This window comes from Leptodactylus fuscus, chromosome 5, assembly GCF_031893055.1.
Source record: "Leptodactylus fuscus isolate aLepFus1 chromosome 5, aLepFus1.hap2, whole genome shotgun sequence".
Lineage (NCBI taxonomy): Eukaryota > Metazoa > Chordata > Amphibia > Anura > Leptodactylidae > Leptodactylus > Leptodactylus fuscus.
Genome location: NC_134269.1, coordinates 185235150 through 185250737, shown reverse-complemented (window position 1 = coordinate 185250737; position 15588 = coordinate 185235150). Strand labels below are relative to the sequence as shown.

General features: G+C 43.4%; 1 protein-coding gene across 1 annotated transcript in view; it reads right to left on the bottom strand.

Moving 5' to 3' along the window:
- Window positions 1-13721, bottom strand: part of CCDC69 (coiled-coil domain containing 69) — a 35542-nt gene extending 21821 nt beyond the window's left edge. Inside the window, exon 1 of the mRNA XM_075274923.1 lies at window positions 13567-13721. Within this exon, the coding sequence (XP_075131024.1) occupies window positions 13567-13617 (51 nt within the window). The 5' untranslated portion in view covers window positions 13618-13721. The remainder of the gene's footprint in view (window positions 1-13566) is intronic.
- Window positions 13722-15588: the final 1867 nt, after the last annotated feature.

The following is a 15588-nucleotide window of genomic DNA, read 5'->3' as shown; positions in this document are numbered from 1 at the left end:
ATTTAAATTTGTAGAAGTTTAAAAGTTTTTCAGAGTTTTAAAGATTTTCATCTTAGACAGCCATGACAGTCATGGCTTAGCCAGACCATCGAAAGTTCCTGCATTTATGGTCATATCCATAAGCAACCTATTAAAACAAGATTGTCGCCACTTACTATAAGTTCACAGCTGCGCTTGGGTTTCTGTCCCGCAAGTGGACCCAAAAAACGGAAACCCAATCTGCTAAAAAAAAAACAGTTACCCACAGACTATAATGAGGTCTGCCAGAAAAATGCAGAGTGAAAAGTCCTATTATTATTTATTTATATAGCACCATTAATTCCATGGTGCTTTACATTTGGGGGTTACATACAATACACAAAATATATAAGTAAATATAATACTAACAGTGACAGACTGGCACAGTGGGGTAGAGGGCCTTGCCCGCAAGGGCTTACAGTCTATGGGGGAAGGGGGTAGAGACAGAAGGAGAGGGGGAGACTGTACAGATGGCAGTGCGGTGATAGTGTTATTGGAGGTTGTAGGTCTTTCTGAATAGGTGAGTCTTCAGGGCCTTCTTGAATCCTGTGATTGTAGGGATCAGTCTTATGGGTCTTGCTAAGGAGTTCCAGAGTATAGGGGATGCAAGAGAGAAATCTTGGAGACGGTTGTGTGAGGAGTGGATGAGAGCAGAGCGGAGTAGGAGGTCATTGGAGGATCTGAGGTTACGTGTGGGCAGGTAGCGGGAGATTAGGTCAGAGATATATGGAGGGGACAGGTTGTCGATGGCTTTGAATGTTAACGTTAGTAGCTTGAACTCAATTCGCTGGGCTATAGGTGGAGGGACTGGCAGAGGGGAGCAGCCGATGAAGATGGGGGGGGTGAGGTGAATTAAGCGAGCAGCACAGTTTAAGGTGGACTGGAGGGGTCCTACTTCGCATTTTTCAAGCAAATTCGAGGACGGAATCTCTGAAGAGAATCCAATCGCTAGTGTGAACCCAGCCTAAGAAGGTTTGAGAAAATCTTGAAAATCCTGCAAAATTTTATTTATATTTGCAAAAATGTTAAGTTTATCTATCTACAAGTGTAATTATGGTTCAGATCTTGGGAAGAGCCCCTTCTAGCTGTCAGTTTCTGAGCTTTTTGTTATACAAGGATTAAGCTGACTGTTTCTCCATATTTAGCAGTGCAAAGAACAACCTATACCCCAAAGCGCCCAGCACCCTTACACGATACGGGCCTAGGATGCCAACCATGAGATTATTCTCTGCTGACAAAAAAACAAAACAACCTCTATTTCTCTACCGATTCACTATATATGTTCAGCGAGGTACAAACATGTAGTAGTCAGAGATAGTCACAGTCTTCCCCATGACAGACCAAGTAAGAGTAAATTTAGTATCTTCTATTGACCAGGTTTTTCCAACAGCCTATGCTGGGTTTCCTCTCTAAATAGCAGATACTCCCACACACATGCTTAAAATACTCAGAGGCCCACTGCCACCAAATCCCATATACCTGACACTTACAAGGCCACAGCTGTATTACAGAATATGGGCTGATATGGCCAGTAATGTATCTCCGAGTCTATGCATAGTATCCAAATCACAGTAGTTACTTGGCTCAAATGATTAAATACATTTATTAAAAACTTAACTTTTACTAATCATAATTACAATAAATCCCAGATATATATGGATTGAAAGAGCCAGATGTCAAAGTCAGCCAGCACATAGTCAGTAGTCCCTATACTCATGCAGGACTGGCAGATGTGTCTAACAGATAATAGTGCCTGCACCCCCAGATATAGTGGTCTCAGGGGGCATTCACACTACCGTTAGTGTCTGTTAATATTTTCTAATGAATGCTAGCAACGGACTCTACTAACAGGCCCGTCATAAATTTGTTAAAAATTCCATTGATTTCAAATAGATTCTCTCTGTTGTCCGTTAGTGTATGTTTGCACCAAATCATTCACATATCTGGTTTTTTTACACGGACATAAAACCCTGGGGTGCAGGACTTTTGTGTCCATCCAAAATAATGGACTTATCACAGATGGCAAGCATACGCTACTTTTTCCACTAACGTCTATGTCTAACAGACAGGCGTTCGTTATACTGTCCGCTTTCTTTGCGCATGCTCAGAAAGCAGAAACAAACAAAAAAAAAAAAACGCAAACAGCGGACAGTATAAAAATGGACACTAACTGACTATAATGTGTCCATTAAATGAATCAGTTAAAAAAAAAAAAAATGGATGCATTAACATCACTTCTGATCGGGTCTGATGTATAGGTCTCACAATGTATATTGTCTGCTGGAAGAAAAATTACTGCTGCCAGGAATGTTGGGGCATTATGAAGAGCAGCACATAAGTACGTCTATCGGTATGATACAGAAGTATACCTATTGGTATGATATATGGGTGTGTCTATAGGTATGATACATGGGTATGTCTATCGGTATAATACATAAGTATGCCTATAGATATGATACATAGGTATGCCTATCAGTATGATACGGGTATGCCTATCAGTATGATACATAGGCATACCTATGTATCATACCACCTATGTATCATACCTATAGGAATAACGATGTATCATATCGATAGGCATACCTATGTATCATACCGATAGGCATGCCTAACGGTATGATACATAAGTATGCCTATCGGTTTGATACATGGGTATGCCTATCAGTATGATACATGGGTATGCCTATCAGTATGATACATGGGTATGCCTATCAGTATGATACATGGGTATGCCTATCAGTATGATACATGGGTATGCCTATCAGTATGATACATGGGTATGCCTATCAGTATGATACATGGGTATGCCTATCAGTACGATACATGGGTATGCCTAACGGTATTATACATAGGTATGCCTAACAGTATGATACATAAGTATGCCTATCAGTATGATACATGGGTATGCCTATGGGTATGATAAACAAACCAGCACACACTGCTGCAAATTTAATTTAATAAGGAACACTTGTAGGGTCAGCGATATGGTTGATCCTCACATGGGTTGACATTCCCGACGTTATCCAGAACCCATCTTAGTTTCTTTGTAGTTCTACCCACAGTTTTTGAGGCAATTGCACATGGTGAGATATATCTGCCTCTGCATAGATTTGTTCTAATGGGGGAATTTATTATATAGGTTTGCCATAAAACTGGTGTAGAAGGGGCTCATCTTTGGTATACGATCTCACTTTAATGTTTTTCTGCCCAGCTCACCATTTTTCCAGGCGCTGGGCATAGCATACTACAATTAAGAGGCCGGACCTCTTGATCATTCTGGTGTATCATAAGCCAGAAGGGGATTTTAGTTCTAATAAATTCCCTGAATATGTGAAAAAGCATGGCATATTCCATTTGTTCCTTGTGCATTGCTTTTCGGGGAGGATATGGTATGTCATGATACAATGCCTATTGCCTATGGGTCAATAAAATGCATTTGTCCTCTCATTTCCTCTTCACCATTTTCAGGATTCCTGTTTAATGTCAGTGAATGGGACCATTCAATAGGTATATCCAAAGGCTGGAACTCACCCTTTGTCCTTCCATACAGCTGAAGGTTTGTTATAACTTTATCCAGTCCACACTGTATAGCACTACTTCATACTGCCTAGACACAAGATACAATTGTACCAAACACTCAGCGCAAAAAGAATATTTTCATCTTCTGTGAATATTAGGCCAAGTTCACATCAGAGATTTACAGATGGCGAATATCATGTGTATTTTAGGATCCGCAGTATAAACCTGAGACTGCCATAAGGATTTCTGATGAAGATCTATACAAGGATTATACACATTCAATAAGTGTCGCTTCCATGTATAACCTGCAAGAATAATGACTTAACACATTATCAGAAGATCCTACATAAAGTCAAGGGGAAATTGTGTGCTATAATTCTATCACTAGTGGTGAATGTGGCCTTCAAAGGAATGGCGGGTCTATCTGGGACATTAAACTGTCTTTATGAACCATTGGATTGATATCCCAAAAAGCCCTCTCCTAATACAGTCCATGACCACAACTGAAAATAAAAACCTAGAGGCAAGTCCACTGAGTTACATCAGACTTACCTTCAGTGGTCCCGGCGTACACCTTGGCTTCACTTTGCCAGAGGACTAATAGATGGTGAGTGTAGGGGTGTACTGATCCGGCTTCAGAAAAGAACTGCACAGGGGGACACTAAACAACCAATTTATAAGACCTGTGGCTGGTTTATGATCTGAAAAGGACTTGAGGATAGAACATCAATGTGCGATTGGGGGGCTACCCACCTCCAAGACCCTCAACACTGCCATAACAGCAGAGCAATATGTGCCCATGTCGTACTGCAACTTATAGGGCTTATCTGGGGAATAATAAAGCTTACTAGAGTGTTCCCTGCACTAGTAAAGCTTTATTGCTAATATGTCCTCTAGAGACCCCTTTACCTGTGCATAGGGCCCAAACTCTCATTCCTTTGCCTCTCCGTCATTCTAGTTAATGGATCTAGTACAGGGGAGTCAGTGATGTCAGCGAGGGTCAGGGCGGGTGCAGAGGAGCCGGAGGAATGAAGGTTCTGACCCCTCCAGCCGTCCTCTACAAAGGTAATAAATGGGCTCTGGGGTGTCTATTAGTAACAATGGTAAGCTCTGTTATTCCCCCAATAACCCTTTAACCCATTCATTGCCAGACAGATTGACATGGTAATGGACGATACTGGGTCTTGTACTGAAATACCTACTGCTGCCCCTTCACTTTGCCAAATTCAGTCATGTTCTGAGACCCCGAGACATGCTAAAAACACAAACAGAATTTTATCAGGACGCCTGATAAAAGCTGAAGCAAGTCATTTATTGAAGAATAAGACATCTTTTGTACAGATTTCTGAAGTTTTTTATACTGCCCAGGATGGAAAATGCCTCAGAGTTCAGAGACAAGGAATAAATAACATGAATCGCCCCAACACTTCACATTCCCCTTGCTCAGTGTCTCATGACAGTGACCCGGCTGGCAGCCATTTTACCCCAAGAGACTTTCACAGATAGAACCGGCCTATATGAGGTAACTCATACTTAACCCTTTGAGCTGACCCTGCTGCCATGAGGGCGCTTTACCAAAAAAGAGCATTAACCCTCAGCAACATGTACAGTAGTGAGGTACATCATAGGGGTTCTAGGGCAATACTTATTTATTGTATGCTTACGCTGGGTTCACACCTGCGTTCATGTCTCCGTACTATGGTTTCCGTCTTCTGCATGGCAGAAGACGGAAACCATAGACCGGGTCCGGCCGTGCGCGGCGGTGAGCGTTTTAGGCTCTCCGCCGCGAAACCGGATTTTTTTATCCGGACACAGAGTACTGCATGTCCGACTCTGTGTCCAGATTATAAAACCCGGTTTCGCGGCGGAGAGCGCAAAACGCTCACTGCCGCGCACGGCCGGACAGCTTTCTCACCCATTTAAATGAATGGGTGAGAAAGTCTCCTGCAGGCTTCCGTCTCCTGCATCTGTTTTATGCAGGAAACGGAAACCTGCAATAAGGACCGATGAACGCAGATGTGAACGAGCCCTTACTTGTATAGCGCCATCATATTCCGCAGCGCTTTACAGCCATTGTCAGTCACTGTCCCATATAGGGCTCACAATCTACATTCCCTATCAGTATGTCTCTGGATTGTGGGAGGAAACCGGAGTACACAGAGAAAACCCATGCAAACACGGGGAGAACATACAAACTCCTTGCAAAAAAGGTAAGTGGTGACATGGACAACATACTCACTCCTAATATACAGGACTCAGGGATAGGGGATGTTCAGTAGTAGTCAGTAAAGGGTCACGCCACTTCATGCAAAAAAAAAAAAAAAATTATATCCACAAAATTAAGCCGAGACATTTCTTCAAGATTATTCTACATATGCCTGATAAGTGGGAGCTGCAGGTCCTCATTGTGCCCTTGTGTTTGGGGGTACATTTCTTCAAGATTATTCTACATATGCCTGATAAGTGGGGGCTGCAGGTCCTCATTGTGCCCTTGTGTTTGGGGGTACCAAGCTGCAAAGAGGATTAGATGTGAAGGCGACCGAGACGCTCCTTTACCTCTTATAAAGGGTTGACTCCTCCAGTATGAAGGATCTTGGACATCAAAGCAACTCCCAATTTCAAAGGAACGTCCCTTGAAAGAGATCCACCAATGATATCCACGTACTAACAAAAATTGTGTCTTAGTCTAGCAAACCCTGCATGTCCATATATTACATAGTCGACAACATACTTTCGTGGCCAGCACGTAATACTATACTTGTCCTGCAAAGGCCAGACCATGTGATCAAAATCACATTAAATACTGTGCTCAAACCCAATCCAAAAATCAATAACCATAACCAAAAAATGTGGCAATCGAAGTACAACCATGTGTAGTATGAAAGGTGGTGACAACTTGTGTAACTATACCCTAGGCAGGTAACAGGAGTGTATAAAAAATATATATATGACCCACAACAAACTAAGAAATTTACACAAATGTGTGCAGACTATATGTCCCAACAGAAAGGCCATGGAAGACAATAGTCTCCAATGGTATCCATGTAACCCGGAATGGTTGTGTGATTTGCAGCATTCACTGCTATAGGTTCCTGTTCTGTCTGTACACATAGGCAAACAAAATATACACTTATCTGAACTAGCCCAAACCCACACTCTCAGTCTATAACTACATTATTCTGAACAGAGTATGCTGGTTTCATGGTGGTAGTTACATACTCTTCTAAGAATATGTCAGCAACAGTATCTTGTGTATTCAGGGAAGTGCCAGAACACTGAATGATACATAAGTCCTAATATTGTTGCGTATATAGCACCAGCACATTCCACAGCAGCGTACACAGACCGTCATCACTCACAATAGTCTGTATCCCAAGTAGTGCTCACTATTTCCAGACACAAAGACTTATTAGGGCTGCACACATATTCGGGTTTTAGTGTGCATACTTGTGTACAACCAGCCTTACCCAGACCAAGCGGGGTGTGTTTACACCTTCAGGTTTTCAGATGCAGTTATAAAAGCCAAGACTAGAAGTGGATCATAAAGGGGTAATAGAGGACAGGTATTCGACCGCACTGTTGGTTGTGGCTTCAAAAACTGCATCTGAAAACCTTAATGTAAACACACCCTGATATACATATACTTACCTTCATATATTAAGCTAATATGTGACCTACGCTAGGGTTCAAAGGACGGAGACCGTGTCTGCTTAAAAAACAGTTACACGTAGAAAACCGCAGACCCCATTTAGAGCTGCTGGTTTATACATAATGGGGTCTGCCGCTTTTATATTGAAACCTTTGGGAGAGAAAATTCCTTACCTTTCCTCCAATTTTAGGCGGATTCTGTTTCAACGCTAGTGTGAATCCACCCTTATCCATATTCAATTGCTGAATGTGTACGAATGGGACAATGTTTATTGTCCTGTGTAAGTGGGATATATACTTCTATAAAATTGATGTCCTATTCATTCTATAGGACCTCACTTTTACATCAGCGTGAGAATGACTGTTGGGACCCCCATGCACCAGCTGTGAGTACACAAGCTGCAATGCTAATAGAGCAGTAACATTGAGCCAAGTCTATGAGATTCACAATCGTTGCAAGATGGGGCCCGTCTACACGATGCCAATACACAGGAAAGTGAGAAAGGAGGAGGAAAACCTCCATTGGTGCGTAAAAAAAAAAAAAAAATCTGCCCCACAGCGTCAGAGTAACAATCATATGACAACTGAGGACCGGAAGGAAGTAGTAAGAAGATTATCTTCCCTACAATCTCCTTCACCTATCTTTGAGGGAATATATATTTTGCAGAAGAGCTTCTTTAAGGCTCAGTTCACATAGTAGTACGATATCAACATAGTGAGCAGCAGCCTTACAACCTCCCCCCTCCTTTTATTAGGCACTGTAGTAGGAGAATGTATTCCCCGCACTTGTCCTTACTGCTCCAGGAGTACTGAGGACCCTCCCCGAGCCTGGCTTCATATTCGGACAGATCCCTAGAAGGAATGTACAATCTGCTGCACTGGGAAACAGATCCGCGGCTCATGCCAACCACATTTGTAATGTCAAACAGTGTTTACGAGATTCATGCTGTCTGGTAATAAAAAGGGAGCTTGGAGCGTCTGTGTATATCAGTGCTGCGGTCAGGATGGCACAGGTTACCAGCGACAAATAGCAGGCCAACACCAGGCACCCGGGAATGACTACTTGGGCCTAGACTTGGCATGGCCAATCCACCAGCCAGGTAGCCAATGCCTCTAAAATGTTCTGGATGGTCACACACATTGTGCGATGGGGCTGAAAAACATGGCGTCATATAGATTTTATCACAGACTAGTAGAATACCCAGCGGCTTTGGAAAAGATGTTAAATTATTGGTTAAAATTGGTAAAAATTTTCAGTGTCACACTAAAATTGACATTTTGAGAGAGCTATAGTAAATCTTTTTTTCCACTTCAAATTTTTATTATTTTGGCATTTTACTAATTTGTCGTACAATTGATGTGAACAACTTTTTTTTTCATTTCAAGATGTTTATTGATTTTATATATTCAATACATATGTAGTATAAACTATTACAACTATTTTTGAAGCATTCTTTTTAATCAAAAATTAAAATTTATGCACCTTATACAAACATATAAAACATTTACACCAGGGGTGTAACTACCAGGGTAGCAGTAGTAGCGGCTGCCACAGGGCCCGGGACATTTGGGGGCCTGGCGACAGCTTCTACCGCTGCGGTTTTTGTTTTTGTTAGGCCGTTACTGGCTGGAGTTACTCCAAACGGTAACAGGCCCTATTTACTTACCGATCCTGGCAGCCGCTATTATGGGGTATAATACTGTTTGCAGGGGTTACTATGGGGTATAATAGTGTGCGCAGGAATGTTGGCGGGTCGGTCAGAGTCTTCAGTGTTCGGGGGGGCCCCATGTCAAAAGTTCGCCACTGGGCCCCGCCATTCCTAGTTATGCCATTGATTTACACCCAAATAACAACATAGTGCAGCCCTCCCCCCCTCCCTCCGGTGTAATCTATAAGTAGTTCATGGACAAAAGAGTAACATTGGTTTCCAGTTACATAACTATCTATTGTAGGGCTCAGTGATGAAAGCTCCTGTATAGTAAGCAATACTGACAAGCTTACTATGAAATAGTTTTCGCCTGACCAATATGGCTGCTCAGTAAGGCGGCTTGCACACTACTGTAACACTACAGTCTCCAGATCGTGGATTCTACACCTCCATATACAGTACTTCTATGGAGCCTGCAAAATTCACAGCTTTATGCACAAAGAAGTCTATGAAACTGCCAAATCCATGGCCCAGAGGCCTGTGAAAAATACTGTAGAGTGCAAGCAGCCACTAAAGATACCAGACATGTTTTGTCAGTGCATGCGTGTACATGTGTTTGATCCATGTGTATGTATGCATGTGTGCATGCATGTGTGTATGGTCCATGTATATATATGCGCATGTGTGTGTGTGTGTACACGTGCGTATGATCTATGTGTATGTATGTGGGTGTGCATATTTTACTAAACAAAACAAGGTCTTGACACCTATATACACAGAAGCCTGGGAGTCTTAGCTACACCTCCATCCATACCCTGACAGACAATACTTGTAACCTATATATACAGAAGACTGGGAGTCTTAGCTACCCTCCATCCATATCCTGACAGACAATACCTGTAATATATATATATATATATATATATATATATATATATATATATATATATATATACACACACACATACACAGAAGGCTGGTAGGCATAGCTACTCCTCTATCCATACCATGACAGAGAATATTATACTTGTATCCTACAGGCACAGAAGGCTGGGAGTCTTAGCTACTCTACCATCCATACCCTGACAGAGAATACTGTACTTACTTGTATCCTATATACTGTACACAGAAGGCTGAGAGTCTTAGCTGCTCCTCCATCCATATCCTGACAGACAATACTTGTAACCTATATACACAGAAGCCTGGGAGTCTTAGCTGCTCCTCCATCCATATCTTGACAGAGAATACTGTACTTGTATCCTATATACTGTACACAGAAGGCTGAGAGTTTTCTTTCTCTGTCAATGTAATAAGAAATGTTTTAACCAGTATCTTCGACTCTGGGAAACTACAGCAGGTGGCAGTCAATATGGATGCCACACTTATCCAGCTTTCCATATCTACATACTTCAATGCATAGCATAGCATAGCAATGCAATGCATAGTACAGACCTGAATATTCGGCCCACACACAGACCATCTTTCCCGGTTGGTTTCTCTGTTGTGTACATGATCACTTACACATATCAGGGGCATAGCTGTGAGACGCATGGTGGGATATGTAGTCTGGGTGCAGGGATGTCTGATGAAGATGCCCCTACAACATAACTCATGCCACAGCCACCGGGCAAAAAGGAACTCCTGCTCAGACCCCTCCACATTGCTGTTGCACCAAAATACTCATTTGCCACTTGATGAAAACAGCGATATCTCAGCAATGGAGGCAGCAATTCACAAGGGTAAAACAGTTTGATTCAGATGAACCTAATCTATCTATCTGCACGGATGGGGTAATATGTTGGATTCTGGTGACAGACTCCCTTTAAGGCCGGGGCCCCAAGTGGTGTTAACACCATGGTTTGCCACATATTATGGGAAAATATGTGCAGTGGATACGCTGCGATTTCATGGAAATCACAGCGTGTCACTTATACCTACAGAAACACTGGCGGTTTCCCTATAGGTATAATGGAAGCAGAAAGTCCACAGAAGAAACATATGCAGACTTCCTGTCAAAAGCGCTGCAGGAAGAAACGTGATGCGTTGCAGCCAGGGTTTTTCTTGCAGCTTTTTTTTTTGCTGTGGCTTGCTACGTCGGGCCTTAGCCTGAATGGATTTTTCGGCCCCAAATGGATTTTTCATACTTCCAGTCTATCCACAGTACCGTGTACAGATCATCTGTTCCAGCAGCCTCCAGAAGCCATTGCAGTGGACGAAGAGCACGTGCAGGTGGCTCCTATTCATGTAATAGGAGTTGTGCTGAAATTCCCTGGTATCACCACTATGCCATGGATAGGACTGTAACCCTATTACTTGAATAGGAGCAGTCTACATGTGCTTGCCGTCCACTTACATGGCCGTTACATCTGGAGGCTGCCGGAACAGGTGATCTGTACATGGCCCAAGTGTTGGACCCCATCACTATGAAAGCTCCAAGTGGGGCCAGAATCCCCCTGTAAAATCACCGCCAGCTGTGCACATGGCTGGACATCTTCACATCTGCACATCTTCTATCACACAGGTCAAATCCGATATTTACCACTTACACAACTCTGAAGTCAAATGACTTGTATCTTCCATCTTGGCCTGTGAGTTACTTCAGGATAAATTCATGGGTCTTAACTAAGGACTTATTCACACATGGCACACTTTAATGCAGAAATTTCTACATTTCTAAAAATTAGTTCAGTGTATCTCAATAGCAGTGGCAAAACTAGAGTCTTGTGGGCCCCGGACAATCTTTTATCCAGGGTCCTCTACCTCATCCCTACAGCGAATTCTTGATAGTGATGGATTATGGTGCTAGGGCGTTTAATCCACCTTAGTAAGGTTAGGGTCATCTGTGGGTCTTCTTGTTATATGGACCACATTGAATTCAATGGGAGCCGGTCATTTCCTTTTTCCGCGAGCAGTATTTTACCGTTTGCGCAAAAAAAAGAAGCGACCTGCCCTATCTTGACACTGATTCCGCGGCGGCGTCAAGACAATCCCTCCGGACTAGGCCCATTCATTTGGGCCTAATCTGCAGCGGAAAGCCGCAACTGTCGGAAGCCGTGGCAGGCGCATTTCGGTCCAGATTTTGACGCGGCTTCCCGCATTAAAATCTAGACCAAAAAACTACATGTGAACTAACCCTTAATCTGCTGCATGTGAATATACTCTAAATGCTGCAGTCAGTATCAATACATTACTTTTCCAGAATAGCATAAGAAAAATGCAGAATATAAAACATTTCTTATATAGACATCAGCAACATTTCTAAGGACATTTCCCCAGGGACAAGAATTCTAAATGAAGAACTATTGGTAACTATGTAATTGCTTGTGGATTATAATCTGCACAGAGCTCTATGCTAGTATCAGAAAGTGTGTGGGTGTGATAGTGTATGTGTGTATATATGTGTGAGAATGTAAGGCGCAGCGCAGGTCAGCTCGGCAATGACTGAAGTGCTTAAAACAGCCAATGCACATTCCTGCCCATCAACACAGCCCCGACATGAGAGGTTTGGAGTAAAGGGGCCGGGTCACAATAAACCAGCTGTTAGGAAGGGCAAGCCAGCAATAGCAGGTTGGCATCAAATCCCTAAAGCCCCTCAGACAACCCCATGTCAATGTGCCAGGCCCTATCACTGACCAGCAACCACCACTGATCTGATACTGGAAAGTTGCCATAGAGAAAAATAAATCTAGATTCCACATTGACTGTTTAATGTACAGAGAAAAAGCACAGATTAGCAGTGCGCACCTGCCAAAACTGCCCCCATAACAGTGTGCCATCCACAGGTACCCCAAACCCTGCCTGCCAAAGATGGCAATATGTGGAAATCCAAAAGGGAAAACTCTCTTAACCATGGTCCAATAAATATAACCCAATGCCAATAGATATGTAAATCCCCCGAAACAGTGCACGCCAGGCACAGTTACTCCCTTAACAGTGCAAGGCCGCGAAAGGTTCCCCCTTAACAGTGAAAGGCCACAACAGGTGCCCCCTTAACAGTGCAAGATCGCAGCAAGTGCCCCCTTAACAATGCAACACAGCGGCAGGCGCCTCCTTAACACTGCAATACTGCCACTTGACAAACTGTGGCTGTCATGACTAAGTATGTGTCTGCCATAAAATTGGTACACCTGGAGTATTAGATGGCGCTTAGTTTTTGGTCTTTGGGGCACTTGAGGGTATAGTGATACTGAATATCTCTGCAAGCAAGGTAGATAAATAGGGGTGCACTGACACGGGTGTATGCGGGGCGCCCACTAATGTTTATAGTGTAAATTCTTCCATAAATGACATTTTGAGCTGGTCCTGTTATTCCACCAGTCTGACAGGTTTGATATTTCAAGTGCTTCCTCCTAAAGCTACAATGATGGCGATAACAACCGCAAACACATCCGATAAGCCTTACAATGTAAGAGATTTAGCAGATCTGTTGGGGCTGATCCCTCTGACACTGCTGATCACTCATTGCCTATATCTATGGTTGGCAGTGCCCCTGAAATGCCCACCAGCCCTGTCATCTAGCCAGGGGTCACTGCGCCTGACCTCTGTCACTAATGATGGCAGTGACACTCCCCTCCCTGCAGGGGGCACACACACATCACCCCAACACTGCACTCCATGCTGGGGAGGCAAGGGTTAACACATGCTGGGGGAGATAACCCCTTCCCTGCCAAAGAGCAAAAGTGACGCTTTCTGCCCACAACTTCCTCTACAGCCCATAGACAAGCACTGTTACCTTCTTCCTGGCTCCATGGAAGCAGCAGGACTTGCTGGCTTGGCAGCCCATGACTGCAACCAGGTTTGGCAGCCAGTGTGTGGGTCACATCTTGCTCCGTTGTTTGCCCTGTGTTTGTTCAGTCTCCTCCGGACTCACTAAACCTGCTGCAGCCTCCTCACAAACTTTAGGCAATGCAAAACTATTGTAGCCGTAATTACCAGAGTAGCTGCGCACCAGAGTGCAGGGAGGGCCCAGATGACAGCTGCTGCTTATATATACATACACATACATATATATATATATATATATATATATATATATATATATATATATATATTCCAGTATGGAGACTTCATGCTAGTCAGGGTGTTGTCTATTTGAAGCCTGGTACAGGGGCCTCTGGCACTGCCAACATAAAGTGATTTAGAAACCATTAGATTAGATATGAATTATAATGTCCGCTATCTTAAAGGGATTCTACCACTAAAACAACATTTTTCTAGAGTGAGACACAAGTAGAGCCGACTGCACAGGCGTCAGAGTTGACCCAGACGGAAGACGACGAGAGAAGGGGAGGATGCAGCTGAAGATGGAGGCGTCGCTGGAGAGAGTTCTCTGGCAGCAGTGGGGACGCCCCCATTGCCGTTTAAATACTGGGGCCCGCCCCCATTGCTGCGAGAGAACTCATTTGAATACCAGTAAAAACCGGTATTTCTACAGAATGGCGGGCCGGGGGCAACTGAGCAAGGTAGGAGACGAATAGCCTTTCTTAAGGCTATTCCAACGTGGTAAATAGAAAAAAATGTTGTTTAGTGGTAGAATCCCTTTAAAGCATTTTCTTTTGGTGCGCAGATGTTTCTCACTAGGAGCACATTCATACAGCAGACTATTCTTGCACATTTTGTATAGCCTATGCATACATGTTTTATTGTATGGACCCTAATGTCCACCAGAAACCGCTGCAGAAATTATTTTACTATCATTCACTTTACTTATTTATATAGCTTACTTATATAGCGCCAACATATTCTGCAGCACTTTACAGACATTATCAATCACTATCTCATATAGGGTTCACAATTTACAACATTACCATAGACCCGCAGAGTCTTGGGCTAAGGCCCCACAAAAGTTTTTTTCATGGCAGATGTTGCTGAACCTTTTTTTAAGATAGGTCATCAATACTGATCGGTGTGAATCCTACATCTGGGACATCCACCGATCAGATTGTTGAAGAGGTTGTGGGGTTTGTGACTGTGCTGCAGCTACTTTACTGAGTACCAAGCACAGTGCTATATATACCTGTTAAGGCGGACCGGGGACTCCGCAGTGCCACGCAGAGGCTCCCATCCCGCTCTGTGTCCAGCGCCGGAAAGGCCTGGTCCCAACTGGTCGAGGGCCGAAGCCTCCACTTGAGTCTGCGGAGGTTCTGGTTTCCCTCTAGTGACAGGTCCAGTGCTTTTGGAGTCACGGAGGTCAGCGGAGGGTATTTAGGCCTCATTCTGGCTCTGGCCCGCCACTGGTTATTCATTTTACACGGCATCAGCTCCACAGAGGAAGAAATTACTACCATGCCCCAGAACCTGATAGGACCCAAAAATCTCTCAACAGCATACACCAGTATGACACCAACATTATTGATGCCACATGGCTTACCTGTGAGGTGGCATTTTATCATAATGTCACAGGTAATAGTCACTGACAGGGCCAGATTATATGGAGGGTACATGGAGCAGGTGCCATAGGGGTTTTACCCCTTTCACCATCTAGTTTTCTGCAATGTGTGGATGGGTCTAGCCAGAATCCTATCCAAATCCTTTAAAACGCTACAATTTTTGACATTTATACTATGTTGTCCCTGGCAAAGGACCCTTGTGTCCATTCACACAGAGGAAAATGGTGAGGAATTTGGTGTGGAATTTTCCTCGCTGGAAAAAAAAGCCTCTCATTGATTTCAATGGATTCTGCTAGCTTTTCTTTCCAATACCAGAATTTTCCACTTGTGGAAAATTCCGCTAGTGGAAAAAAAAAAACTAGCAG